Below are 27,740 nucleotides of genomic sequence, written 5' to 3'. Positions count from 1 at the left end.
GCTGAAAATTTGGAGGGAGATTCAAAATTCCCAATTAGAATCAAAGGCACTTTTGAACTTTTGCGGGGAGTACGAGAGACAACTATGGACGATTGCATCGCATCTCTTATAGGTATTGAAGTTCTCGTATGTGAATGTTTTTGTGGTGTTGACGTAAGCGGGGTGTCAGAGAAGCTAGCGGAGAAGACGAGGGTTGTGTTGTGTCGAGGTTAGTGGTGCGCAGGGGTGAAGAAAGGGGTGGAGCGCCACCCTTGCAGGCAGGCTGTTTTCTTCCACCACGTGAGGCTGTTGATGTTCGAATGCGAGCCGAAGAAGAACAACAACAATAGGGCTCTCACTTTACCATAACAAGAGGCGCATTGCGTTGGTGGACAGACTTCATGATCCAGGCGTGTTGAAAGCCAGCATTTTTTGTAAGTTTAATAGAACATTAAAACATAATTAAATTAATTTTTGTCATAGAATTTAAAATCTTTATCTATTTTCACAAATTAAAAAAATCATAAAAGTTTTAAATTCTAGTAAAATGGTATTTTATTTTTCAATATTTTTTTATTATCCTTTTTTTTTTTAAATTTGTATATAGCTAACCTGAATTGCCACAAATCATAATTTACTTGCTGCTTGTAATTGTTTGACTGAATACTTCACTTAATTTATTTACATAATCGTTGAGTGCGTTACAGAGAAAATTTTTAAAATAATTAAATTAAATCACAATTTATAAAATAGTTTTTTCTATTTATTATATTCAAATATATACTATTTTTTGAGTAAAATAATGTGTTGCTAAAAAAATTCTCATTTTCTTCCTGTGTCAACTTATATAATTATGTTATAATTCTTAATTCTGATAATTGAACTTGAGTGATTAAAAATACACAAATTTTTATTCATTACGTGATATCTAATTAACAAAATAATCGTCCTCGTGCCTTTACAAAGCGCGAAGGGCAAAGCAATCGCCTATCCATTCTTGTACACAATTTACCACAATTGGAATATAATTTAAATTTCAAATTCAATTTTCCATTTAAAATGAAGCTTTCTTAAAATAAATTTACAATGCATTAAAAAAAAGAGATAATCTCGTCCATTGTTCTCATAAGTCACGAGAAGTGACATTCGGGGGAATTGGGACAGCCGGGCATAAATTGCGGCAAGTATCACGACGACGGCAAAATGCCTTTTTTCTCACGAGCCTGCATATAAGAGCATTGCGGGCTCTCTATGATGAAAAGTACCGTTCTCACAGGTGAATGGTCGCTTGCAACACACCGAGGTCTGCGGCCTTCTATGCGATTATATAGACGCTCTTTACCGTCAAAACAGAAAAGATAATTTGGGAAACTGCGCTGAATAATTGAGGAGTTTTGATGATTTTAATTTGCTTCATCCTTGAAACGTATTATCAAATCTTCTTAATCAAAATAAGATAATTCATATAAATTAATTCTCAAAAATTAAAAGCTCCTCTCACATCTCTTTTCTGAATTTATTTGCCGAGAAGGGCAACTCGGAACAACTGAATAATGTTTATTTTCAACGGAACAATTTAATTTTTTTTTAACTGGTGATATAAATTAAATTAAAATGCACGCGGTCATCTTTAAAAAAAATTATCAGAAAATGCACTTCAAATTAAATTTAAATTGACAGATAAAATATTTAAATTTATAAAACCATATCACATTTATATCCCCAGTTGTGCCTAACCTAAATAATAATTAAAACAACTTTTCTATTCTTATAGTTTATTTTTCGCTCTCAATTTTTCACAGAAAAATGCGTGTCTCGATAATTTGGCCGTTCGCGTTTTTCCTTCTCCTATCTGCAGGTATATTTAATTTATTTGACTTTTGTAATTTCTATTTATTAATTCATAAAAACAAAAACTATTTATTAGAGCTGTCTTGGGCAAATGAGCCTCCGCAGCTGCTCAAAGACCTGGACAACCTGGCCCTGAGCGAGAGCACCGCACCTGGCAGTGTGGTTTTTGAGCTGCAGGCGATCGACCCTGAGGGTGCGCCCGTCCGGTACGGCCTCGACCCCAACCCCTACTTGGCCGTGGATCCGTCCAGTGGCAAAGTCACGCTCATCAAGAGTCTGGACCGAGAACAGGTCGAGTCATTCCTGGTTGGGGTCACCGTGAGCGACGATGACCCGGCAAACGTGGTGACCTCGACGGCCTCGATTATCGTCGTGGATGAAAACGACAGTCCGCCCAAATTCGAAAAGGTGAAATAATTTTGATAAAAATTGGTTAAAATAAATTTTGTTTTTACTTCGTCACAGCCGCACTATGAGGCCGAAATTGGCGAAAGCACAAAAATTGGCCACACCGTGATAAAAAGCATAAAGGCTTTTGACGCTGATCTCGTTGGCGAAACTCTTGAAATCACCTGCCGCGAATTGCCTCAAGTAAGTGATTTTGACTTGGTGAAATATTTCCCTCTAATTTTATTTCAATTTTAGCTGGTTGGTTCTTGTGACTGGTTTGAAGTGTCTGTCAATTTTGCAAATACGTCGGCAATCGAGGCAGCGTTGATTCTGCGATCCCAACTTGATTACGCCAAGAAGCAGCTCTTTCAGTTTGAACTTCAAGTTACAGTACGTCTCTTACTTGGATTATTTTTCAATGTCCATATTCTAAAGTAAAAATTAATTTTGATCAGGATGGCGTCCACGTCACCACGACCCCCGTCCAAATAACCATCCAAGACGAGCAAAATTTGCCTCCCGTTTTTGAAGGCTCCATGGCTGGATTTGTCGACGAAGACGCCCCTATTGGCACTTTAGTCCTCACTGTCTCTGCCCGAGATGGTGATCGCGGTCGACCAAGACATGTTTCCTACGAGCTGGTTACAAGTAAGAACTAATAATGAAATTTAAAACAGAAAAAAAAATAATTTTCCTTATATAGATCCGGATGATTATTTCTTACTTGATTCAAATACTGGGGAACTTCGAATTGCCAAACCTTTGGACAGAGAAGCTCTGGACAATCTTGCTGGAGTGATTAATCTCACTGTCAAAGTAAAATTTATCTTTCTTATAATAAGTAATAAGCCTTATCATCAAATTAATTAGGCCAAAGAGGACACAGATCCCGATGAAGATGATGCTCTTTCGTCAAGCACTGCCCATTATACAATTACAGTCAGAGATGTGAATGATGAGGCGCCTAAATTTGACAAGAGAGAGTATTCTGCTGTCATTCCAGAGAACATTTTGCCAGGATCGCCTATTCCAGGACTGGACATAACAGTCACTGACCCTGATGTGGTAAATTTGTACATTCATATAAATCTTTTCAAATAAACAATAAAATTCTTTAGGGTAATAATTCTGCTTTTAAACTGACTCTTGTCGATGGATTCGGCTTCTTTGCCATTGATCAAAAGAAAGCGGTCGGTTCAAGCAGTGTTACGGTGCACACGACAAACCAGTCGTTGGATTATGAGAATCCAAACCAACGGAAATTCTTCCTCCAGGTGATAATTAAATTAGTTATAATAAAGTTAATTTTACCATTCTATCTGGCCAGATTGTGGCGGAAGAGACGAATACTTCGCAGAGACTCTCGTCAACGGCATCTTTGGTGATCAGCGTGCAGGACGTCAATGACAATGCTCCGGTTTTTGCTGAGGAATCTTATGTTGTTGTTGTTTCGGAGGATGCAAAACCAGGCACTGTAATTTCTTCAATCACTGCGACTGACATGGACTCTGGCAAATTTGGAACCAGTGGACTCGTTTACTCTCTGAAGGGAGACGGAGCCGAAAGATTTGTCGTTGGAAAGAAAACTGGAGTCATATCTGTTGCCGAATGTCCAGAGGGAAAACTGGGAGTTTCGCCTTGTTTAGATTTTGAGACTAAAGCCGACTACTATCTTTCGTACAAAGTATGAAAATTGTTGTTAAAAGAGAACAATTTTGAATTTATAAATAAATTCCAGGCCACTGATGACGACGGAGAAGGACAAAGCGTAACAGTCCCTTTGAAAATCTCCTTAACAGACGCAAATGACAATCCACCTCACTTCATCCACCCAGGCTACAGGGCGCAAGTAGACGAAGGCAGCACCAAATTTGATTCGTTCTTAATTGTGCAGGTACTTCTGGTAAAATCTGAAATTAGACAAATTTTTATTGCCTTCTGATTTAGGCTGAGGATCCTGACATCACTTCCAAAATAACTTATTCCATAATTGACGGAGATCCGCAAAATATGTTTAATCTGGATCCTAGCTCTGGTGAATTTACCATTCGTGCCAAAGACGGTGTTAGTGGAGCCGAGGAGATCATTTTGGGAATAAGAGCAAGTGATGGTCGCTTCTTTGATGACACGACAATCAAACTGACCATCAGAGATATTAACAACAATGCCCCTGTTTTTGACATGGAGTCCTATGTCACATCTATTCCTGAGGACATTAACATTGGTAATAACTAATTCAAACAAACACTTGAATTTTATTTTAATATCACGATTTTAAGGCTCTAGCATAGAAAGAATACATGCAAGTGATGCAGATACGGGCAATAACTCTCGCATCAACTACTTTATCGAATCGGGCGCCTTCGAGCATTTCAAAGTGAATCCGCAAAGTGGAGTAATTGATGTTGTTGCCAAGCTTGATTTTGATAGAATATCTCTTTACAAAATAAAACTCCTTGCTGTTGATGGAGGTAATTTGAAGCAAAGAAACTTAAGATTTTCCAGGATTTAAAAAATAATCTTTCTTTTAGGAACCCCATCTCTCACTGGAACTGCAACTCTCACAGTCAATATCATAGATAGCAATGACAAACAAGCAGTTTTCACCCCAGTTACTCAACGAGCTGAAGTACATATTAAAAAATTCATGATTATATTAATTGTAAAAGTCTAACTTAGGTCTCGGAAGATGCGGCTGTTGGCACGATGGTTCATCAATTGTTAGCTGATGATCCTGACGTTGAAGGACCCGATGGTCTGGAATATGCCATAGTCGAACCCTATTCCTTTGTCGACACGTCCGGCAAGCAAGTGACCCCATCAGACGAGTTGAAGGTAAGATTTTAAAAATTTTTGTGAGTTTTGCTTGGTTTTTTTTGTATGTGGCTTATGTTGCGTTTGTGTGTTTTTTCCGTGCACAGGCGTTCTTTGATGTCAACAAAAACACTGGCGCAGTGCATGTAGCCTCAAAATTGGACAGACAAAAGGTGGCAGTTGTAAGACTCACGGTCAGAGTGACTGACACAAGCGCCAAAAAGTTGCAGGAAGGACTGGGTGAGTCGAGTTGCTTTACTTTTTTGCGTTAATTTAATTTGTAATAGCTTCAGAAAAAATAATCCTATGTAAACAACTTCAGGCACTCTGGTCATAACAATAGTTGGAGTCAACGAGAGATCACCAGAATTTCCTGCTCCTTGGACTCACGAGAAGCCACAGCTCAAGGTATCATTAAGCGAAGAAATGCCAATAGGCACTGTTGTTGGGAACTTCGAAGCAACAGACCCTGATTCAGCCTCGATTACAAAATATGAGATCAACCCTGAGTCGAAATATTTTGAAATAAATAATTTAACTGGTAAATTTACAAATATTTTCAGTGCAAGTAAAAGCAAACAAAATTTGTACAGGAATCGTAAAAACGAAGCAAAGAATTGATTTTGAGGAGACGTCGGAATTAAGTTTCCGAATCGTTGCGTGGGATTCGGGTCAGCCGCCTTTGTCCTCGGCAGCGCATGTCACTGTAAATATTAATAATGTAAATGATGAGGCGCCAATGTTTTTGAAGGTATGTCAATCTATGGCTGTCATTAAATTATAATCTATTCTTTTTATCTTGAACCAGGATAATTACCAAGGAAGTGTGAGAGAAAACTCTCCGTCTGGAACTTTTGTTGCTCAGGTATCTGCCGTTGACAAAGATAAAGGAGAGTTTGGAAAAGTCAGCTATGCGCTGCAAGGTTTGAATCAAAATTATAAAATTTAATAGAGTGAAAATTTAACTTTTTTTAATTATAGGAGATAAATCAAATGAATTTTCCATTGATAATAATGGAATTTTGCGGGTTCTTAACCCAAAGGTTCTTGACCGAGAATCAACAGCAGAAATAAATATCCAAGTAGTTGCCACTGATGGAGCTGAGCCACCAAATCAGAAATCCGCATCAGTGCCTGTAATAATTTAATGCCGGAAAATTTCAAAATTTGCATATCATATTTGTGCGCAGGTCAAAATTATAATCGAAGATGAAAATGACCAATTGCCGAAGTTTGAGCAACAGACGTGGAGAGCCGTCATTAATGAAGACATTCCTGTTCGATCAAAAATCATTCAGCTCCGAGCCTCTGACGACGACCCAACGTCTTATCTTTCTTACAAGATAATTGATGGAGATCCTCAAAGTAAATTTTTATTCACTCTGATCTATGTAAACTCTAATAAAAAACTATTTTCAGAAATTTTTTACTTGGAGCAAGTGACTGGAATTCTCTACACAAACCAATCTTTAAAAGAACTGACCAGAGGTGAAACCAAAGATGTCGTCTTAACAGCTAAGGTGGATGATGGTATTCACATCGACGAAGCCAAAGTGAGGCTAACAATTCAGGCTGTCAACCAGCATCAACCAATATTTGTTATTCCTGCTCTGTCGAACGCTTCTGTAGAAGTGCCTGAGGTAACTTATTAAAAAATTGTCCGCAACTTATTCAAATGATGTAAAATTTTTAGAATGCCGGCTTGCCAAATTATTTAGTTATGACCGTCAAAGCAAAGGATGCAGATATGGGTGAAAATGGACGGGTTACTTATCACTTGAAATCTGCTGGTGGCTTATTGGTTCAGGATACCGATGAATTTTCTATTGATGCTGACACTGGAGAGCTTCGAACCAGAGACATTTTAGATAGAGAGCAGCAGGCCAAATATGAGGTAAAAGAAATAATATTTTGAATTTAGCTCATTCAAAATAATTTATATTTTCAGCTCGTACTTGTTGCAAAAGATAATGGGTATCCCAACTCGTACGAAACATTGAGCTTCCTTACCGTACTTCTGATGGACTCAAATGACAATGAACCAGAGTTTCCTCCACCAGAAGGCAATCAACCGTTCACTTATCGTTTCAAGGTTTTGGAAAATGGTCCAAAAGATGAAGTCATTGGTAAATAAAAAACATTTATTTATTTCTAAATCAACAAAATAATTTAAAATTTGAAGGCACCGTTCACGCTGATGACGCAGACGAAGGCTTTAACGCCAAAGTTTATTACACGCTGGTGTCCGGTGGCGATGATAGTTTCTCTGTGGGCAAAACAGACGGAAAAGTGAGAAGCAAATTATCACTGGACAGGGAAATGAAGGAAAGCTATTCACTATTGATCAAAGCGTCAAATGATCCTGATTACGACCCAGAAAGGGTAAAAAAAATTACTTTTTAATAATAAAAATGCTGAAATTGATTAATCGCAGGTGGGAAAGGAAATTTTGATTGGGGGAGAGAATGTTCTTCGCAACCAGAGAAGTGTTGTTCAAGTCATCATAACTGTGCTGGATGAGAACGACAACGCTCCGTCTTTTGAGAAAACTGAGTTTTATGCCGGGGTGAATGCAATGAGCCAAGAAAATGACCAGGTGGCTCAAATTTCTGCAATCGACCCCGACAAAGGTGGCAAAGAAACCCTTGACTACCTTTTGAGAGCCTCCAACCTTTATCCTCCTGGCTCTAATGTGAGCTCAGGCTCTCTCGTCCCTTCGCCATTCAAAGTGTCCCAGAATGGTCGCATTAGCACAACCACTCCGATGCTCGAATACAACCAAGGCAGATTTATTCTCAAGCTCGTAGCGAGAGAAACGGTAGCTCCGTACAGAGAGGCGGAAACAATGGTCCATGTAAGGAAAATAATGTTTATTTTTTAAATTTAAATAATTTATGGATTCCTTTTTAATTGCAGGTGTGGGTGTATGACCAGAGCCAACTTGTTCGAGTGATCCTGTCGAGGCCACCTGAAAAGGTCCACTCTGATAGGAATGAAGTCACTTCTGGCCTTAGCACTGCCACTCAAGGGCTGGTTGTGTTAGACGACATAAAGTACCATGTTGATGACCGGGGTCAACTTATGCACAACTGGTAAGCTCAAAAATAAAGATTAAATTGATTTTCCAATTTATTTTTTGTTCAGGTCTGACATGTATCTTGCCGTGGTTGATCCTGCAACAATGGGAATCATACCTGTCCCGCAGGTACTGAAGCTTGTTGATTCCAACTACGACACTCTGAGGGACTACTACTCTGGGTTTGATATACAAAACGTCATTGTAAGTGTTTGCTAAATTTTAACTCTAATAAATCTAAAAAATTATTTTTTCAGTCTGCTAAATCGTCGGAGATTATGGACGAAAAAATTGACACTGCTCTTGCTGCATTAGTTGCTCTCCTTGTAGTCTTAGTTGTTGGTTTCATCAGCTTTTTCGTTGTTTGCTGTTGCCTTCGACACTGGTATTTTTAATAATAATGGCGAAGAAAATTATATTAACATATTTCGAATTTTTAGGGTCTTGCCGATTCCAGGTCAGAACCTTACTCATGGGCGCAAAGAGACTTTGATCCAAAAGGGAACGGCTGACGAGCCAAATTGCACAACGGAAAATCCACTTTGGATGGAGCAGTGAGTTTGCCTAAGATGTAATTTTACTGTTTCCCTTCATTTAAATTTTGCAGGACTTTAAAATTGTACGAAGAGCAAGAGCTGACAATGCAGGTGTTTTGCGAAAATGAGAACAGGCTAGACAGTTCTGATAACCAGGTAATCTTTAGTTGAAAAATGTGATTATTTCAATTGCTTCATTGGAAAAAAAATGCCTTTTTAATTTCAGGTTGAAACGCAGAGCAATATGTACGCAACTCTGCAACCCCCTCCCAGAGCAGCTCCTCGAATACTTTTGGGTCACAATCCGGGCGAAACAAGCGACTACCCTGTAAGTACCCTTTCCTTTATTTAATTGCTTGTCTTTGATTTTTTCTTAAAATTTTAAATTAAGGCGTATGCGGAAGTGCAAAGTGTACGAGACTTGATGTCCGGATTTCATGGTTCAACATTCCAACCTCCACTACATCACGGCACAATGGATTATTAACTGCAGCTTCATAGTAGGAATTTATTTCTTAAAAGCTATTTTCTATTATTATATTGAAAAGAATTCTGGCAATAAAGAAGGGTATTTTGATTAGTTTTAATTTCCATTAATTTAAAGTCTCGTGAGGCCCATCGAGCAAAATCTGAATACTTAAATTAGATCATTAACTCAATTTTTACTCACTTTATATAATATTAGCGCTTTTGCTGTAACGCTTGTGAATATTACATTCATCATGTGAAGATTTCCATGTTTAAATAATTTTGCCAGAATCTCGACACATTGACTGATGAGATAATCTAAAAGTATTGAAAACATCCAACAACTTAATTTTCTAAGCTGTTGACAACAAATATTTATGTAAGAAATCAGTATTCTGTAAACATTGTGTATTTTCAACATATTTGCCAAACGTAAACGTGCAACGAACAGGTGAATACAAATTTGACTGTGAATTGTGCAATATACAAAATAATTTAAGTAATTAATTAAAAACTGCGTTTTCTTAATAATTCCTGTGATAATTATAAAAATAATTTAAGATTTTTCAACTTTCAACACTTGGAAAGTTGAATAATGTGTCGATTGTCGTCTTTACTTATCGTGGCCCACTTTACGAACAAATTGAAACTTGTGACTAAATTCGGGAAAAAACGAAGATGAATATTTCAGAGTGGACAGAATTAGTTAAAAGTGCATTGTCTGGGAGCGGGGGGATGGTATCCCCTCTACCGTGAGAACTGCTCCAGCGAAGGAGTGAGCGCGCGCTCCACGTGGAGCAAAAGATATTTAATGTGTAGCTGGGAAGAAGCTTACCTACAACAGGGATATGCAGCGTGTGGTGCTGTGCTGTCTTCCGCTTTTTTGGGCCGTCAGCGTGGGCCTTCCGGCCCCCGTGCCCCTGCAAAGTTCCTTCTGCACTGAGCAGTGCAATCTCGTGCAAGAGCTGACAGGGTCCGAAGAGGTTTTGCGAAAGGTCAATATCACCACTTTTTTTCTTTTTCCGAATTTTCCGACTTTCCAAATTATTGTTGTAGTAAATGTACTTTCTTATTTGTTGCTTAAAGTTAATTTAATTAATTTTATTTAAAAATTTCTAAGGTAAATTTTCCTCAATTTGTTTCCTTGTTTTAAACAGGAAACGATCTAGAATGAATTAGATCTAGCCAGAAAGAGTTAACCAACTATCAGTTCTATTTATCTTGACAGATTATAACCTCCCCAAGCTTTACTTTTCCGCTCTCATATCCAAAGGGCAATTGTGCCGCTCGAGACAAAAAATGCTGTAGGCATAAGATTTGCAGGCGCGGCTGGCCGAGTTCACTGAATCTGTGTCTAGAACCTTAGAGAGCTAAATCCATCTCGGACGCTCCTTTAAATTTTGTTTTTCCTGGTACAGCCAGAAAAGCCTCGGGCTCAAATTTTTGAGCACGCTTAACAATATAATTTTATTTATGTTGGTAAAAAAATTTGGGCTGTTGATTTTAAACGCAAAAAGATTAGCTTTTCTATTTCTTCATTACATAATATCGCTCTTTTATAGATAAAAATTAAATTAGGCGCTGGCTCAATAAAAATAATTTTTTCAGTGAGTATTACGCAAAGATAAAGAAACGCACGTGCGAGCGAGCGAGCGTCTTTAGTATATATTTATTTTCTGTTAAGCGCGAAAACGTTTCAGGGCCATTGTACTCGCGATTTGCTCATTGCGAATCGCGAGCTCGGGATAAGAAAGAACGCGCGCTAGGCTAATAGGAAAGCACGGGCCACTTCTTCTTTCCTGGAGAGAATTATAGTGGGGCGTTTGTTCATTCAGGCACGTGTCGATAGCGAAAGAGGCGGGCACATTTTTTTATTTACAACTGCCACGCGCCTCCACATAACTCTCCGCTAAATAAAAGTCACATCTCCGGCGCGGCGGCCTCCGGCGCAGAGCGTGCGTGAGCGTCGCTGGTGGCGCGCCTCGTCCTTTCGCGTGGAGCTTCCCGACGGATATGCAAAACTCTCGTCAAAAGTAGAATTTCAATAGCATAAAAACGCGTGGCCGAATTTCTAAAACGGGGCACGCGCGCCTCCGAAACGATAATGATTGTGTTACGAAGTCAACAAATAATAATCTTATCCTTGTTGTGCATAATTAATTTACATAACCAAAACGAAGTCAGTCAGTGATTGATGTAACTTTCTTGCTGACATTTGTCAAAAGAAAAAGCTGAAATTGTTTTCAGATATAAATAAATTGTTGTTCAAATTATCATTACAAATTTGGATCAGACCAAATTATTGCTGATGAATTTTTATAAAATTATCAAAAATAAGGAAATTTTTGGATACTTAACAAGAAGCTTATGATATCAACAATAAAATTCAATCAACCTTTACCCATGAGATCAATTTTAATTTCTGATAATGATTGATTTTATTTTTGGGTTGATTTGAGCGTGATATGGTCAAATTTTTATCAATTACTTGGGCCAATTTTGAGAAAATTATTATTTTAGAAAATTCGCACAAGACAAATGTTAAATTTCAAAAATTCAGTTCGCCTAATGACTTAAATTTTTCTTACTATGTCTCCTTGGAACTGAAATTTAAAAATCAATGTTAAAATGTAGATAAAAATTACTATCAAAATTAACCGGGCCGTTTTTGTTTTTTTTCCCAAAAAAACCTCTTCTTAAATAAATTTTGCTGAAGGAAAATTTTGCCCCATGGAAATGGATTTGAGAATTTCCAGCTTTTGAAAAAATTTCATCTCTTCATGCAGGTTAAAATCGACTGCGTAGTTGATCAGACCTTTTTAGTTTTACGTCTGGTTTAGGGGATTAAATGAATGAGAATTTGTCCTACTCTTAGTCCAAGGTTCAACTATCAATTGTCACGCTGAAATCACTTTCCCTATCGCCACTGTTCACGCTTTATTCCACTTGATACGAGTGATCTGCCAAAATGATAAGCCTGATTTCTGAGAAATTAAAAGCCAATCTGACACTATTTATGCTGGGGATTTTCGAAACCATGTCGCATCCTCATAATTCCAACAGAGATTCTTGTCATATTTTATTGAATTCTTAAATTGAGAAATGTAAGCGCGGTGCAGTCAAATTAGCACCCCGTTCCGGATGCACTCAAATGCAAATTTCCAGCTGCTCCCAATCGTCGCAAGGAAAAAACGGCCAAGGCGGTCTTGGGAAACGAATCCATGCATTTACAGTGACGAAATCTCGGCTCGTGTACGAATGAATAATTGGGCGTTCGTCACCTCTCTGAAAACGAATTTGTGTGTAGCAGGTGCATTTCTCTAATCGTATGCAATCCAGTGCCATTACGGCGGCGCGCACAGGTGTAAAGTGAATGAAATAATGTGCCTGCGAGTCGCGACCGTCTGACACCGGCACCGTGGGTACGCAGACAGGTGTAGACCGACTGAAAACTGAAATAGCAAATTGAAATTTTAAATACTCACAAATTTGACAGAGATTTTAAATCGTCCGACGTGTATTTAATTTCGATTTCATTGATAAGGTCAACTAAAGACGAGCGAATTTGAAATTCATTAATATTTGAAAATTGAACAAATCTTTTCGAGGTTTCAATAGATCGCGTAATCAAAGGCAGAGCGTTCTTTATTTTTATCTAACAGCGCCGCTCGACAAATAACAAGTGGACTATTGGCTTTAGTGTTGTGTCTAGGCGCACGTGGTGTTTCTTTCTTTTTTTCTTCAGAAAGTGACTTTGATATTAATGCAAAGTAAGACGATTTCGGAGCCGCCGATGCGACGGTAACGCTGGTCGCTTGCTCGAGAACGCGTGGCATTCATTAGTGAAATGAAAATCACCTGCCTATCGAAGCACTCCCGAAAAATGATCCGCTTTGACCTTCTCGACCCCCGATAAAAGTGAGGCGCGTGTCGCGCGATTGAAAATAGACCAATTATTTGTGCGCAATTCTCGGCCGGCTCTCTTTCCTCCTCCAAGCCAAGAGAAACAATAAAATGCAAATTCAAATGTTTTTCCATTTTCGCTACGCACCGCGATCGCCATTTGAATTTGAGATCCTAGAGTTTTTTTTCAAGTGACGGAGGCATTAGGAGGCTGAAATGATTTTTATACACATTTCGCTCTGCCCACAATGGTTCAGTGGCGCGGCCAACATGAATTATGCATTGGCGGCGATTTTGTTACGGTGGGAAGCGCTCGCTGTTTTTCAAGAATTCAAATGAGCTTAGACGCTCTGCTATATATCTAATTTATCGGTGTCGTTTTCTATATCTCCTCTGCCGCTCCACGTGTAGCTCTGAAAACATGACGCGCGGCCGGCCGCCTAATTTTACTCGCACCTCCTTCCTCGCCAGTCATTCACAGACGCGCCGACAGAATTTCGATGCGCGCCTCTTTTTTTCAGTTCCCAGAAGAGACTAGATAAAAATTATATCCTTGTAAATTCAGATTTTCTGTTCCATTATTTTTAATACGATTTATAAAAAAAATAATTAATAAATTAAATAAGGTAAAACTTCTTCTGAATTAATACTAATCAAGCTTTCAATTTATTTGAAAATTATAAATTTTTCAATTGAAATTGAAATCGTTTAATAGCTTGATGAAAATTCATGAGAGCCAAGGACATTTTCTGCGTCGCTGATTAAGAATTCTTGTAAAAAAATAATCGCCGTGCAGCATATAATGCGAGTCTGAAAGCCGCAGACGCGCTTTTCGAGTCGCCGGAGCAAATGGCGAAATAACTCGTTCTTGCAGACCATCAGGGCCGCCTAAGACCACATTAAAAGTGCGACTTGCATGTCAACTCTCGGCTAAATATATGCAGTTTTTTTCATGTAGGACTTCCTTAATTGGATTGCGGGACAAGATTTTCAAGTCGTCCTTTGCCGGCCGGACTCGCGCGCGTTGCACTTAGCAGGCGCATTTTTCTTTCCGAGAGAACTTGACACGCGCCGTTTTTCATTAAATCCGGGCCGGCGTCGCAGACGAGACTTAATATTCCGACCGAGTGCTGCAGTTGAGCTTAATTCACGACGTGCATTTTTATTTAATAATTAAAATGGCGTCTCGATTTTAAAATCAGAAAGTTGAAATCCTGCAATCTCGACATAAAATACATTTTCTGATGCAATATTATTTATGACAAATTAATAAATTTTATATTCACGACAAGATTTTCCAGTTTCAGTTCGTTACGGATCTTAATACCTCAAATGGAAAAAAATTCTTACCGTTTCAAAATCTTCAAAAGCTTAGCTACTTAACGGGTGGCTAGCGACGAGACGTGTAAATTGTTATGCAACACGCTGCACACAAGTGTCACGCGGGTTGTGTGTTGAATTGAAACCAGGATATAAAGAGAATAACCATTCCTATTTCATTTAAAATTTTTATTTCTTATTGTTAGTAGAGATATAAATAATGTAAAATAGTTAACGAAATTATTATAATTTTAGGATGTGACGAATTTCCATGGCTGCACAGATGAACACAAGAAATCTTGCCAAGAGGTAATTTTACAGTTAAATTCCAAACTAGTTTTTATCTGAACAAATTTTGTTTTGGCAGTGCATACAGTCGAGGATTCGAGACGACAAAGCGGCTAAATGCTCTCAGTTATGTGTAAGTTGACAAAATCCACGTCCTGCCCGGACACGCCTAACCTCTTTTATGAATTCAGAGTTCCTCAACTTGTCGAGAAAAGTGCGACTGTTCAAAAAACGATTCTATTTCCATTCCAACCACCTCAGGTAATTTGCTTGCAAAAGATAAGCAAAAGAAATGCTAATTTGTGACCTCGGTTGCAGCCACGGGTCAGAAGGCCAAGCTTTTGTGTCACGACTCACAGAAGGACGGTGCCGTGTTGGTGCTCGCATTATCATCACAAAAGCCTCTCAAAACAGCTTATTTCAAGCAACAATTTCTTAACAACTGGACCCAAGTCGAGGAACAAAAAGTGAGTATTTTTTTCTGCATCAAACCAAAACAGTTTCATGATTGAGGATTTTCGATTAAAGTATAAAACTGCTACATAAATTATAAATCGAAAAACATTTTTAAGTTTTACTCGTCCCCTGATTTTTTTTATTATTAATTAATCGCCCTTTGAAAATTTGCGAACATTTGATGAAGCAAAAAATTATTCCAACGGAAATTAAGAAATTGAAGTGTTAATTAACAAATAAATAAACTTTGAATAGATCAACGGAAGTTGGGTTCGCATTGAGAAACTGAACTTTTCGTCTAAATACGAGGTCAAACTAATTTCCGAGGACGGCCAAGAGTTCAACGGCACGTTTGAAACCTTGCAGAATAACCTCAAACCACTCGAGGTCAGAGGAGTGCATGTTTCAAATTATGTATCTGGAACTGATGGAGCTCTCTACGCAAATGTCTCTTGGGTGCCAGCAGTCGGTGAGTAAATTATTGATGTTGTAGGATAATGCACAAATACCCAAGGCGCACGCATACAATTATCAACTCAATGAGCTCGATGACCCAACATCACGTTTCTGTGTTAACGGAGCCGTTTCTAGACTTTTTAAAATCAACTGCAAATTTTCAAATGTTTAAAGATCCAAATTGTTCGTGTGTTTTGCGTGACCTGCACTCATGCATGTAAAAAGATTGCTTCAAGCTCTTCTTTTTTTTCAATTGTGCAACCTTTTAATTGCGTTGCAACGTAACCTTGCTAATCTGCCTAACATATAAGGGCATTATTTAGAAACGTAGTGTTGTTGTTCTATCGCCAGATTTCTAAAACACACCTTTGAAATGCAAAGCATTTTCCAGAACACTTTTTAGAATTTGAAATCACAATAACCCGCTCCCACGCAAATTTGCGTCTTGCTTGTTGAATATATTCAAAGCATTTCACTCTTGCGACGGAGGAAATAAAAGTTGAAATGAATATTTCATTTTTCCAGATGCAGCTTGCTGCTATTCCGTTCTCAAAGAAGGCAAACACGACTTAGAGACGTGCGAAGTAAAAACTGAACTGCATTGAAAATTGAATTTTTTTTCATATACATATAAATTTACAGCCTGGCAAAAATTGGTACGCCAAATGGCAAGTGGAACTCGGCGAAAAGGCTACCTTCCTCGTTCGACCATTCTTTACTTTTGCATTAAATACGGGCAAAGCAATCGGCGCAACTTTTGACGTGCCGCAATGTCCTGTAAATCTAACCGATGAACAAGGAACAATTTTAGAAAACGAGAAGAAGCACTGCAGTAAGTCTAGGAGTAAAATTTGGAGTTTATTTTATATTAAAATTGTCATGATTTAACAGAGACGGAGCTACCAAAGAGTGTTTGCAGTGTAGAGAGTGTAGGAACAAATGAGAACACAATCAAATTGGACGTGACATGGAAAGCTCCAGAAGTATCACAAAGGGCTTCACCAGTGGTGGCTTTCCGACTTCAAATTAAGTCCAAGAAGGAAGAATTAATAACTGAAGACACAATTGAGGTAAATCTAAATGCTAAAAAGAAAATAAATAGATTATTTTTAAATAAATTTATAACAATATTCAATTAAAAACTTAATGAATATTTTAATGAAACATTATCAAAAAATAATAGTTTTTATTAAATTAACTTAATATTTACTATAAATTAAATTTTTTTCTTTCAGGCCACTAAAAATACTAATGATACATATTCATGGTCCACACAAGTGCCTATGAAAAGTATACATTCTGGTTACTTAGTAAAAATTTCGTCAGAGAGCAGCCTTGGCGTGAGCGCGCCGGAAATACTGAAGAGAACGTTTTTAACACGCAGAAAATATTTTTGGGTAAAATAAAATAATTTTAAATTGGCTATTAATAAATTTACTTTTAAACAGAGTGATAACCACTGCCCCATATCAGACACGTGGCCTAACGTGCAGCCTAAGCAAGTTGTGGTAAATAGCAACATTCCCCAAACAGTCCCAGTTGTGTCGGCTGGAGCCGGAGTCGTAGTCGTGGCGGTTTGCATCTTTGTCGTTGCATTTGTGTCACACAAGAAACGAGCCACGATAAAAAAGAGGGTAATTTATTCATGCGTGAATATTTACAACGAAAATTAATATTTATCCATTGATTTCAAAATGCAGCAACGGGAGAAGAAGCTCGACATTTATCTCAACAATTCCAAAAAAGTCAACAGTCCACGCGAAAAGAAGGATAACCGGAATGTGACATCAGGCGTTCTCCAACTTGGCCACAAACTAGGCGAGGGCCACTTCGGAGTTGTTTACAAAGCGGAAATGTGGCAGCCAGAACAGAAGAAATGGGCAGTAGTGGCAGTCAAGACTCTCAAAAGTACCATTTCCATCTTTGCCCAAAGAAATAATAACAATTTTTTATTTTGACTCAGGTTTCGGCGACGAAGCTTCCAAAACTCAGTTTGCCCAAGAGAGCGCCCTGATGAAAGAAGTGGGCCAGCATCCGCATGTGATCAGCCTACTGGGCGAAGGACTCCTGCCCAACGAAGAAGGCTTCTTCATGGCCGTTGAATTTTGCGAGCGCGGCGACCTTTTGAATTTACTGCGCGGACACTTCCTGTCTGTCGAGGAGCGCGCCTATGTAAATGACCAGCAACAGTCCAACAATTTGAACGCAGTCTGCAACCTTGGATACGGCAAATGTGAGAATTAAAAAGAAAATGAATTATTTGTGCTGAATGAGTGTATTTTCAGGGGACCAAACAGAGGGCAAGTCGCCTCTGACTCTCACGGATTTGATGTCTTTCGCCAGACAAATAGCTCTTGGCATGGTCAGTTCATTATTAATTTTTTTAAATCCTTTTTACAAAAAAGTCTCTAGGAATACTTATCAAGCATTAGAATTGTGCACCGAGACCTGGCGGCGCGAAATGTTCTGGTCACTGCGGACCTGCAGATGAAAATCGCCGACTTTGGTCTGAGCAGGGATGTGTACGAGGGCAGCATTTACTTCAAACACCACGGGCCTGCAAGTCTGCCTCTGCGGTGGATGGCTCTTGAGGCCATTGAAAGAAGCATGTACACAAGTGCCTCTGATGTGTGAGTTGCAAAAATACCAACTTGAATATTTTTGAAAGTGAAAAAAAAAAATAGTCTGCAACCCTATTTCACGAGCAAGAAAAAATAAAAATAATCAAAGTTTCAATGAAAATTTGTAAATCTCAAAATTAAAATAATAGGTTGGTACATAAATTTTGAAAGTTTTATAAGATTTTTTAATTTATGTTAAAATACGGTTTTCCAAATTAGCTGATTTTTTTTCATTTTGTATCTTCTAATATTTATTTATATTATTTTTATTTCTCATGAATTTATTTCTCACAGACCGTGACCAAACCTGGTAGAGCCATTTATTTTTGTATTATAAATTTTTTTTCGATAAGGACAAGTCCATTTTATTTACTTTCATGATCACCTCATCGAATGCCAATTTCTTCAAATGAATTGAATACTTTTATAATTATAAAATTTCACGCTTCTTTTCAGTTGGTCATTTGGTGTTTTGCTTTGGGAAATATGGACGATGGGCAAAGAGCCGTACGCAGGGCTCGGCGCATCACAAATTTTGGACGCCTTGAGGCACGGCCATCGCCTAGCCAAACCGGACGCGTGTCCACCAGAGTTGTAAGTCGGATTATTTGTAATTTTCGGTAAATTTTATTATTTCCCTTTTTAAAGATATAAAGTGATGCTGCAGTGCTGGTCAGAATTTCCTCTTTCAAGACCAACATTCGGCACGTTTAGGTCTCTTGTTGAAACAATGATTGAAGCTCAATCATACTTGCCAGTGAAGGAAAGCGACAAGTAACTATTTTCAAAGTAAAATTTTAAAACGTGACTAATGATAAATTTTTAGGATTCGGCCCACGAGCGAAGAGGCGCCGCTCTTAGAAAAGACGAACGTTGATAGTGTGGATTGATGTAAATAATTTTAAGCTGTACTCACCCCCATGTTTCGCAGCCATCCTTCGTAATGCATGCTCATTTCTGCCATGAACACACATTTCTGTAATTGAAATAAAGATTTATTTAATAATTTAGCGAAGCTGGAATTTAATTTCAATTAAATTTATTAAAAACAAAAGCAAAAAAATTATTTAATATTAGCATAAAATAAAATGCGCATGTTGTTATTTCCATAGAAAACGCGCCTTTTTATCATTCAACACGCAAGTGCGGGGGTTGAAACTGCGGCGGCAGCGCATGCCCTTGGCTTGTGTGGTGGTGGCGCAAATTGATCGATAGCAGCTGAATTGGCCCTGCATATGACTTGGTTGAGTGCAAAATTTTCACCAGCCAACTGAATTCACCAGGGCGGCATTATTGAGCTCATATTGGGAGGTGGTAGCTCCTTAGAGGTGCCCCAAGCGGGCACCTCATCAACGGGGGGCATGCTGTGCAAAGTGTACCCCAGCCCTGGGGCGGCCCGCAGCGTTTGGGGGCTGCAAGGCCACTCCTGCAACATGGAGCAACACTCGGCCGCCGCCAGCAGGGACGACAAAGACGCGCTCTGCTGCAATTACGTTCACATGGACAGGGAGAACTGCAAGTCTATCTTCGACCTTGTCCGCACAGGGTAATTCAAAAAATTTCCTACGAAACGTTTGATTCGTTTCAAAATTGAAAAAATTCTGCACATAATTTATATTGATTGATTTTTCACAACTATAATCAGCTTTGGGAATTTGTATATTTCTGAAAATTTAAATAAAATCTTCCTATTAAAATTGGAATTTAAAATCCAGCACACTTCAGTTGTCACGTTTATGAATATTGAGCGCTTTTGTTAATTTCTGTTGTCACGCAACCTTTCCTTCGCAAAAAGCAGCAACCGTGTGGATGCAATTAAAAGATTGCGTACAATTTCAGTGAGCTTCGAGATATCGAGGCTTTGGTCGAGAATGTGGGTTCGGAGATTCTCAGCTCGAGGGACCAGTGGGGCTACACACCCGCACACTGGGCGGCCCTCGACGGCAACGTCAACGTCATGCGCTACCTTGTCGAACGATCGGCGCCCGTCGACCTGCCATGTCTGGGAACTCAGGGCCCTCGTCCGATTCATTGGGCCTGCCGCAAAGGACACGTTGCTGTTGTGCAAGTCATTCTACAGGTTTTAACGAAATAAAAATTTAACAAAAATTAAAAAATAATTGTGAAATTTTTGACTAGGCTGGAGTAGCAGTGAACGCGGCCGACTTTAAAGGGTTGACGCCCTTAATGACCGCGTGCATGTTTGGCAAGGCAGCAACGGCTGCCTATCTCCTCGGCATGCAGGCGCTGAACCACCTGACCGACATCAATGGTGATACTGCGCTGCACTGGGCGGCATACAAAGGTTGCTTTTAATTACAAAAATATAATGAGGGATCTTAATATTGAAATGATTTAGGCCATCCTGAGCTTATCCGCCTCCTCATGTACTCTGGCGTGGACCTACAAAAACCCGATAACTTTGGTTCAACCCCTCTTCACCTGGCTTGCCTTTCTGGAAATGTGAATTGCGTAAAAATGTTGTGCGAAAAGGTTTCTTTTATTATAATGCATTGGATAAATTTGATTAAACTATGAAAAATAGAGCAAAATTGAACTCGATCCAAGGGATAAAAATGGAAAAACGCCTTTAATGCTGGCCAAAAGTCACAGGCACCACGATGTGGTGCAGGTTTTGCAATCGGAATATAAACGCAGGGCTAGATGTGTACCCCCTCTCCATGAAATATGGTAAAATAATTATCTTATTAATAATTATGGTCGATTTTTGAATTTTTTTTAGGGGTTTACTCTTTGGAGGCGCAGGCGACTCAAAGGGTCCTCTCCTGCTTTTTGTAGGCTCGGTGTTGCTGTGGGGATACCCAATGTACCTTCTGAGGGTGAGATTTTTAAATAGCTGAATTTGAGCCAAAATATGGCGATGAAATTTACCAGTGCATCCCAATAACTTGGAATGTTCTGCGAGGCTCGCACTACTGCTTCATCTACTGGAATCTAGTTATGTGGATAAGTTGGATCGTGGCAAACCGAAGGGACCCCGGATGCGTTCCCCTGAATACGGACAGTTACCACAGAGCCATTAGACAGGTCTCTCTTTTTTTTTAAATTTTAACTGCAAAAAATCAATATATTTTCAATTTTTTTCCAGATTCCGTATTACGACAAATGGAAGCAGCGCAATATAGTTTTATCCCGGCTGTGCCACACTTGCAGGTGCTTGCGACCGCTCAGGGCCAAGCACTGCCGAATTTGCAACAGATGCGTGCAATACTTTGACCATCACTGTCCTTTCATCTACAATTGTGTCGGCCTTCGAAACAGGTGCGTAGGGAAACCGACACATACGTTGACTGATAAATTTGAAATACAAAACATTAATTTCTTTCCAGAATGTGGTTCTTCATGTTTGTTGTGAGCATCGCAATAAATTGTTCGTACACAATTTACTTTGCATGCTACTGCATTGCGCTCGAGGGTTGGGAGATGATGTACATTTTGGGACTCATCGAAGCGCTTCTGTTCTCCGGACTGGGCTGGATTCTGACTTGCACCTCGGTACGAATTAGTTGTTGGCACCGTTAGTTTTGGTTTTTCATTTTTATTTAAATTTTCTTCACAAAATCAAAAAAATCTCTCATTGCTTCTCTAGCAAATAAATAATCTCTTGTCACGTAACATTGCACAGGTGCTTCACGCTGCAATGAACCTAACAACTAACGAGATGTTTAACTACAAGCGCTATCCGTACTTGCGAGATAAAAGGGGACGTTACCACAACCCGTTCTCGCGCGGCCCGTTACTGAACCTCATGGAGTTCTTTTTATGCTCGGCAAGTGTTAATAAAGAGGAAGATTTTCTCGACGAGGAAGCCATTTGACCAGAGCCTCCAGGCCAGCCACTGAGGCGCCTAAAAAAATAGCACTCTGCTGATTATGATGATTCAAATATACACAATGTTCGGCTTTTACACAGTGCTTGATGAAACTTGACGAAGTCTTTGAAGAATGTCGAAGCTATTGATCGAGTTTCTCTCATTCACATATATATGGACAGCTCGCGGAGGGGATTTATTGTTTAACTAAATGTTAGTCCAAGACTTGACATAATTTTATTTGAATCGTAGTAGCTATTCGTACAAATTCGCTTTATACTAAAACATATAATTATATTGATGTATATTTTATAACGCCAGATTTTTCAAAATTACAGACACAATGAAACTCTAACTAAGTGGATTTCTGGATATATATATTTTATAATTGTTTAAAATAATGGGACCTTGTTTATCAATGTTTTTAATTACCGAAGACGTAATGCACATTTTCTGACAAATTTGCACATTATGTTTAAATAGTGCCATTGTGCTTTTAAATGTATCTAATGAGAAAGCAAATTTTGTGAAAATGTAAATGCCGCACATTAATTTCTGCAATGATGGAACAGATTTTCAAACAAATGTGCCCAGACTAAAAAAATGACATTCATCAAGTAGAGACGCGCTTTTTGCAACTGATTTGTGCTACAGTTAATTATGTCGTTAGTTGTTAAGAAAAATCATCGTTACTCCACCAGAATGAATAAGACGCTCTTTGAAATTTGCACTGAAACTTGCCTATTCTTTCATTGCTTTATTTTCAGCATGACTTATAATTTCCTTAAGGTCACTTTCCCTCAAAAGTTCTTGTAATGCACAATATTAAAAAAAATAAATGAGTAAAGTACATGCTGAATATAATTCAAGTGGTGTTTTAAAACTGTACCAATTTTAAATTAAGTAATCAATTCAAAGCTGTTATGCACATCTAATTAAGGAAAAAAATCATATTGGAAATTCTTCAAAGCCTGCCTCTTTCTTAGGCCATTCGGGAAAGGAGTTTGACTTGATGATTTCCCAGCGATTCTGGTAAATATCAGCTTTGTCTTTTAATTGTCTATAAGTGCACTTGCTGAAATTCAAGCCAAGCTTAGAGGAGACCTTTTCAAAAGTCAAATGCAATTCAGCTTTGCACACTTTTAACCGGCCAGCCGTCGTCGTCGCTTTGGCTTTAGAAAGCCCATGCTTTCTTCCATCCACCGCCACTTGAAAACACTGATCGCCAAAAAGGTGCTTTGTGTCACTCCATAGCAAACTCACGGGGCACGGCTTTCCAGGGACCTTGCAGTGGATAAATTCTAAAGTGCTTCTAAAGAACTGCGGCGGCGAGCACGGCTTTGGGAGTCTCGATACAATGGCCCGTACCATGGATTCCTCTGAGTAGGGGCAGTTGGATGGTAAGATGATTGAGGTCAAGTAAATGGGCTGTTCTACCAGCATCGACAGCAATGCACCCTGCACACCAATTGCACACCACTTGGATATTTTGTCACTGCAGCTCAGGGAAATGGTTGGATCCCCCCTTCCAGGCTTTGTTCGTATTGCAAGCACAGTGTGATAGTCTTGCCCAGGTAGCAGAGGGTCTTGCGGCCCACCTGGAACGCACTTTGCTCCCGTCCGATGAACATCAGGCAGACTTAAAAGTTTCACCTTTTTGTTCGGAGGCTCAGTTGGATCTACATTAGCAAGCCGTAAATATATCTTAATCTGATTACTTAAAAAATTCACCACCGTCTTTTGGAATTATGGATGCGTCCCCACAAGGAGTGTGGCTGGTGAAGAGGTGGAACCTGATGGCTGGCTTCAAGTGAGCTTTGCCTGTCTCTGATTTTTCAAAAACCTCCGACTCCTGACCGTCGCCCAAGAGACTCAGTTGGCCATACAAATATAACAGGAAAGTTCTTCTGGCCAGAACTTCAGCATGACTATCCGAGACCAGTCCGCCATCTTTACTGAGCTCGTTTTTGCCAAGGCACTTCGAGCCTGTGCCCAGAGATACAACTTTAACACTACCGTCCGTCTTTTCCAAAACAAACGCCGACATTAAAGTCCACTCTCCAGGTTTTGCAGGCCGCCCAGATTTACCCGGAAGTGCTAAGTAATGCTTAATACTTGCATTCGCAATTTTATCAGCTAATTCTAAACCGACAGCGTTACAAATTATAGATGGAATAATTTTTTTCCTACCTTGCGACATGTTAAACCACAGATCGAGGGTCCCACGCGTACTTCTGGTCGATCTTCAGCGAGCTCAAAGCTCTCATAGACTCGCTTGAAAGTGTGAAGTCAAGGCAAAAGTTTTCCTTGATTCTTTCAGGATGAATCGATTTGGGTATCACACCTGTTAAATATAAAAAATTACTAATAAAAAAAACTGTTTCAAAAAATGTACAAAATTACCAATTCCTTGTTGTACTGCCCACTTAAGCAAGACTTGGGAAACACTTTTGCCCTCAACCTTTGCCACTTGCTTAACTTGAGGATCGGCAAGTAAAATGTGGGAGGAGTGGCCACCGAGGGAACTGTATGCTTGCACAAGTATTCCCTCCTGATTGCAAAATTTCACAAGGTCTTTTTGAGGGAAGTGCGGGTGAAGTTCAACCTGTGCAGAGGTAATTTGTGAGATTTCATGAAATCACCAGAAGATTACAATGAATTGTCAATTTACCTGGTTGACAGCAGGTTTCACAGTTGTAGCAGAAAGCAACTCTTTCAAGTGGCTCTCTAAATAATTGGAAACTCCAATGCTGCGCAGTTTGCCCTCGTTTTGCAGCTTTTCCAATTCACGCCAAGTGTCGATTCGAATATTTCTGTTGGCTGGACTTTGGGACGGCAGTCGTCCAGCTCCAGGCCAATGCACCAAGTACAAGTCAAGGTACGGCGTGTTTAATCTGGAGAGTGAATCTAGTACCGCCTGTCGAACTCTATCTTTGCCGTGGTCAGCAGGAGCTGTAAATTTAAGAAATTAGAAAAATACTGCATGAATGTGCGATTTTAGAAATTTAACCAAGTTTCGAAGTTAGAAACAGGTCGGATCTCAGTAATCCATATTTCGGTAGCAACTCTTTCAGTGCTATGGCAATTTCTTCCTCGTTCCTGTAAACGGCTGCGGTATCTGGAATGACAAAAATATATTTGATTAAAGAAATGCTGCGAGTTATGGTTTAAAATTAAATATAATTTTGATCATATAAACATAATATCATGCATTAAATGACAAGGAAAATTTGTGCTGACCCATTGCACAAATTTGAAATTTACATTAATAATATTCATAAAAAAATTTAAAATGTCTGTGTTTTAAACGTTTTGTGTTAAAATATCATTGTTTTATTATAAGTTTATGTAATTTAGTCAGCTGTAGTCAAAATTTATGCATTGTAATTTTCTTAAATAATGCAACAACGGTTCTGCGATATTTCTCTCTGTGGAACTTACCAATGAAGCGATATCCACAAGCCAACGCTGCGTCCAAAACTTTTGTAATTATTGACTGCCCTTTGATGGTGAAGGTACCAACTAAAAATAACAAATTTAAGCACGGTTAATCAAAATTCAGTTTGCGGATAGTAAAAATTATTTTTTAATTACGAGGAAGGAAAAAATATTATGAGGAAATATTTATCAAAAACACTGTTTTACGTACATCCGATCATCGGCATTTCAACTCCATTGTTCAGTGCGACTTTAAGCGCGCTACAATTCATGATAATACTGGATAATACGAAGATATCATGCCAAAACAAGAAGAAATTCGAGTAATTCAGCTCGCGGCTCAAACCAGTCTGTTTGAACTCCTAACCATTTATTATTCTGACCTTGCAAAATTCCAAGAAAGTAGTCAACAGAGCAAAACGTGAAAGTGAGAGGAAAATACATAAACAAGCCTCACGCCAACCTCACGCCCTTCCGAAAAGTGTCACGTGGTTTTCAAAAGTGTGGCGTGCAATTAGGAGTTAAGAACAAGACTAAATTTTTGAACTAAAAACAGAAAAAATTATTTTTCATTGCACTCATTTGCACATAAATTAAGTCTTTTATAAAGTTTATTATGTAATTTTTGAAATGAAAAAGATATATACAATCGATGAAACTAGTGATTGCTCCTCATATATCCTCTTTTACTATGTACCCAACGGACCCAACCCACCAAAATCACATGTAAACAAACACCACATCAACCACCACATCGTTGACCTCATCAGCCGCAGATAATTTTTGTTCTCTGTCTGTAAAGTTTGAGTTGTGAACACCCTAAACTTCTTGTCCGCAAATTTCATAGAAGGAAAATGTGAAGAATCCCATGGTGTGAATTTTTACTCAGGCGCTTTTAGTTTAATATTGTCGCTAATTGTGAAGATTTAAAAATAAAATGAGTTGTTCTCAAGTGCCCATTTTCGCAACTGTTTTGCTGATTTTCAGTTTGAACTATTGTTCTGGGTAAGACTGGATAAATAATCAATTAACAATAATTGTATGTAATTAAAATGAGACATTTTCTAAATTTACAGTAATCCACAGCTTTTGGACCCACAGAATGGGAACTGTGAAAAGCTGATTGAAGACTATGCAGATAAAAGTGCAACATACATGTACTGCGCAATACTCAATGCAAGACCCTTTACTTTTTGTGAATCCTGTATCGGAGGCTACATAGACGTACTTTCAGCATATTTAGAAATTTATGAGGTTTGTTTATGTATTTTTTGTAGTTTTTGAAACTATGAATTATATTGTATGCTTGGAAGGACATTTTTTCTTAAATTATCTTACTTCAGATGCATGACAACGAGACTGGAGAATCATGCAAAGACAAACTACTGAACCAAGACAGAGTTGAGATTTTAGAGGAAACCTTCAAATCCCTAGCTAAACTGTGGGGCAGAAGCGAGTGTGATAGTAATAATTTTTTTACAAATACATCAAACTATTATTCTCTATGATTAATTAACATTTTTTTTCGCTTCTAGGCTGTTTTGAGTTTTCTGCAAATGGCACATTGACCAATAATTTAAGAAACTCTACCCTGGAATTTAATAGACTCCAGTTGCTAGTTAAGGAGTGTATTGACGAACACTTAAATGACACTGTTAGTGTCTGTGATACTTGTCAAAAGCCTTATCATAACCTGAATTTGTACTACAACAACATAAAAATGCAGGCAGAAGATTCCGAAAATGGAAATGTCTGCATGGACATATTAGATCTGGTAATTAAATTATAATTTACTTGATCAACATTTTAACGGGAACTCAATTTTATTTTAGATGAATGGAACACGGAGTCTGTGGAGTCATGAGCTGTTGTGTTTACCCCAAAGAAGGCCTCAAATTCCTCTCGTCGTTATTTCGTCTCTTATAATGTCTCTTCCTCTTTGGCTTTATGGCTTGTCATTTTGCTTCAAAAAACTTAGCACTAGAGAACATGCGACTGATTAATTTTTTGTAAAAATACATTATTAATAGAATATTCAAATTCCAAAGAAGCAAAATGTCAAAAAACTTATAAACATTAAGAAGAAGATAAATAATGTATCAAAAGTGTTAAAGGAATAAATCAATATGGAAGTATGTAAACAGAAAAAGTCAAATAAAAGTAGAGCATTAAATTTAATAATAAAATTCTAACTTGGTTTATCAATGTTAGAAAAATATAATATTATTAACTTTATTATTGTTGAAAAAAGTCTAAAGGTATTACTAAAATTTATTTTGAAAACCATAAAACAGTTCACAATGTTCATAATT

General features: G+C 38.4%; 5 protein-coding genes across 13 annotated transcripts; 4 read left to right on the top strand and 1 right to left on the bottom strand.

The window, feature by feature from the left end:
* The first annotated feature begins 122 nt into the window (after positions 1 to 122).
* LOC132198407 (cadherin-87A) lies at positions 123 to 9,301 on the top strand. Its single transcript, XM_059622429.1, has 33 exons — positions 123 to 413; positions 1,782 to 1,837; positions 1,907 to 2,238; positions 2,296 to 2,421; positions 2,476 to 2,610; positions 2,676 to 2,868; positions 2,924 to 3,036; positions 3,091 to 3,285; positions 3,339 to 3,494; positions 3,548 to 3,904; positions 3,959 to 4,114; positions 4,168 to 4,444; positions 4,500 to 4,691; positions 4,752 to 4,849; positions 4,900 to 5,055; positions 5,142 to 5,274; positions 5,357 to 5,575; positions 5,628 to 5,785; positions 5,843 to 5,957; positions 6,016 to 6,170; positions 6,225 to 6,399; positions 6,454 to 6,674; positions 6,728 to 6,928; positions 6,983 to 7,160; positions 7,217 to 7,416; positions 7,469 to 7,888; positions 7,951 to 8,126; positions 8,179 to 8,314; positions 8,368 to 8,495; positions 8,551 to 8,664; positions 8,718 to 8,802; positions 8,873 to 8,974; positions 9,038 to 9,301. The coding sequence occupies exons 2-33, from the start codon at positions 1,786 to 1,788 to the stop codon at positions 9,131 to 9,133; spliced, it is 5,550 nt and encodes a 1,849-aa protein (XP_059478412.1). The 5' UTR covers positions 123 to 413; positions 1,782 to 1,785; the 3' UTR covers positions 9,134 to 9,301.
* LOC132198418 (glyoxal reductase-like) lies at positions 7,158 to 25,887 on the bottom strand. 9 transcript variants are annotated; one of them, XM_059622461.1, is made up of 9 exons: positions 25,798 to 25,885; positions 25,640 to 25,733; positions 25,432 to 25,512; positions 25,001 to 25,108; positions 24,662 to 24,942; positions 24,394 to 24,595; positions 24,181 to 24,334; positions 19,075 to 19,134; positions 7,158 to 16,620 (listed from the first exon to the last, which is right to left on the bottom strand). In XM_059622461.1, exons 1-7 carry the CDS (start codon positions 25,870 to 25,872, stop codon positions 24,192 to 24,194), a joined length of 984 nt encoding a protein of 327 aa, XP_059478444.1. In that variant the 5' UTR covers positions 25,873 to 25,885; the 3' UTR covers positions 7,158 to 16,620; positions 19,075 to 19,134; positions 24,181 to 24,191. The 9 variants fall into 9 exon arrangements, with proteins under 9 accessions (XP_059478444.1, XP_059478441.1, XP_059478447.1 ...); XM_059622458.1 differs by having other exon boundaries at positions 7,158 to 7,300; XM_059622464.1 differs by having other exon boundaries at positions 7,158 to 7,300; positions 25,640 to 25,732; positions 25,813 to 25,869.
* LOC132198409 (tyrosine-protein kinase Mer-like) lies at positions 9,910 to 19,173 on the top strand. Its single transcript, XM_059622432.1, has 18 exons — positions 9,910 to 10,109; positions 14,593 to 14,646; positions 14,705 to 14,758; positions 14,817 to 14,886; positions 14,944 to 15,092; positions 15,337 to 15,550; positions 16,063 to 16,121; positions 16,180 to 16,369; positions 16,429 to 16,607; positions 16,773 to 16,934; positions 16,986 to 17,171; positions 17,238 to 17,445; positions 17,501 to 17,770; positions 17,823 to 17,899; positions 17,950 to 18,167; positions 18,615 to 18,752; positions 18,807 to 18,932; positions 18,985 to 19,173. The coding sequence occupies exons 1-18, from the start codon at positions 9,963 to 9,965 to the stop codon at positions 19,046 to 19,048; spliced, it is 2,565 nt and encodes an 854-aa protein (XP_059478415.1). The 5' UTR covers positions 9,910 to 9,962; the 3' UTR covers positions 19,049 to 19,173.
* On the top strand, positions 19,344 to 22,853 carry LOC132198416 (uncharacterized). The gene is made up of 10 exons (XM_059622454.1): positions 19,344 to 19,704; positions 19,998 to 20,238; positions 20,298 to 20,463; positions 20,518 to 20,651; positions 20,704 to 20,849; positions 20,902 to 20,998; positions 21,054 to 21,206; positions 21,268 to 21,440; positions 21,509 to 21,674; positions 21,805 to 22,853. Exons 1-10 carry the CDS (start codon positions 19,520 to 19,522, stop codon positions 21,994 to 21,996), a joined length of 1,653 nt encoding a protein of 550 aa, XP_059478437.1. The 5' UTR covers positions 19,344 to 19,519; the 3' UTR covers positions 21,997 to 22,853.
* A 259-nt stretch (positions 25,888 to 26,146) lies between the features above and the next one.
* LOC132198421 (osteopetrosis-associated transmembrane protein 1) lies at positions 26,147 to 27,712 on the top strand. The gene is made up of 5 exons (XM_059622468.1): positions 26,147 to 26,433; positions 26,505 to 26,682; positions 26,772 to 26,892; positions 26,964 to 27,202; positions 27,261 to 27,712. The coding sequence occupies exons 1-5, from the start codon at positions 26,366 to 26,368 to the stop codon at positions 27,429 to 27,431; spliced, it is 777 nt and encodes a 258-aa protein (XP_059478451.1). The 5' UTR covers positions 26,147 to 26,365; the 3' UTR covers positions 27,432 to 27,712.
* The last annotated feature ends 28 nt before the right edge of the window (positions 27,713 to 27,740 follow it).

The sequence above is a fragment of the Neocloeon triangulifer genome, unplaced genomic scaffold, assembly GCF_031216515.1.
Source record: "Neocloeon triangulifer isolate White Clay Creek 2 clone unplaced genomic scaffold, ASM3121651v1 ptg000012l, whole genome shotgun sequence".
NCBI lineage: Eukaryota > Metazoa > Arthropoda > Insecta > Ephemeroptera > Baetidae > Neocloeon > Neocloeon triangulifer.
This window is presented reverse-complemented; position numbering and strand designations above follow the sequence as displayed.

What these genes read in the sequence shown, in the direction of transcription:
- LOC132198416 (XM_059622454.1), top strand. Translation starts at nt 19,520, where the DNA reads ATGCTGTGCAAAGTGTACCCCAGCCCTGGGGCGGCCCGCAGCGTTTGG. An exon ending in CCCCCTCTCCATGAAATATG is followed by an intron (nt 20,850 to 20,901) that starts GTAAAATAATTA and finishes AATTTTTTTTAG; the next exon opens with GGGTTTACTCTTTGGAGGCG. An exon ending in GGATTCTGACTTGCACCTCG is followed by an intron (nt 21,675 to 21,804) that starts GTACGAATTAGT and finishes AACATTGCACAG; the next exon opens with GTGCTTCACGCTGCAATGAA.
- LOC132198407 (XM_059622429.1), top strand. Translation starts at nt 1,786, where the DNA reads ATGCGTGTCTCGATAATTTGGCCGTTCGCGTTTTTCCTTCTCCTATCT. An exon ending in AACGGAAATTCTTCCTCCAG is followed by an intron (nt 3,495 to 3,547) that starts GTGATAATTAAA and finishes CTATCTGGCCAG; the next exon opens with ATTGTGGCGGAAGAGACGAA. An exon ending in TGAAATAAATAATTTAACTG is followed by an intron (nt 5,576 to 5,627) that starts GTAAATTTACAA and finishes AAATTTGTACAG; the next exon opens with GAATCGTAAAAACGAAGCAA.
- LOC132198418 (XM_059622456.1), bottom strand. Translation starts at nt 24,037, where the DNA reads ATGTCGGCGTTTGTTTTGGAAAAGACGGACGGTAGTGTTAAAGTTGTA. An exon ending in CATAATTCCAAAAGACGGTG is followed by an intron (nt 23,670 to 23,721) that starts GTGAATTTTTTA and finishes TTGCTAATGTAG; the next exon opens with ATCCAACTGAGCCTCCGAAC.
- LOC132198409 (XM_059622432.1), top strand. Translation starts at nt 9,963, where the DNA reads ATGCAGCGTGTGGTGCTGTGCTGTCTTCCGCTTTTTTGGGCCGTCAGC. An exon ending in CTCTTGGGTGCCAGCAGTCG is followed by an intron (nt 15,551 to 16,062) that starts GTGAGTAAATTA and finishes TCATTTTTCCAG; the next exon opens with ATGCAGCTTGCTGCTATTCC. An exon ending in GAGCCACGATAAAAAAGAGG is followed by an intron (nt 17,172 to 17,237) that starts GTAATTTATTCA and finishes TTCAAAATGCAG; the next exon opens with CAACGGGAGAAGAAGCTCGA.
- LOC132198421 (XM_059622468.1), top strand. Translation starts at nt 26,366, where the DNA reads ATGAGTTGTTCTCAAGTGCCCATTTTCGCAACTGTTTTGCTGATTTTC. An exon ending in AGTTTGAACTATTGTTCTGG is followed by an intron (nt 26,434 to 26,504) that starts GTAAGACTGGAT and finishes CTAAATTTACAG; the next exon opens with TAATCCACAGCTTTTGGACC. An exon ending in GGGCAGAAGCGAGTGTGATA is followed by an intron (nt 26,893 to 26,963) that starts GTAATAATTTTT and finishes TTTCGCTTCTAG; the next exon opens with GCTGTTTTGAGTTTTCTGCA.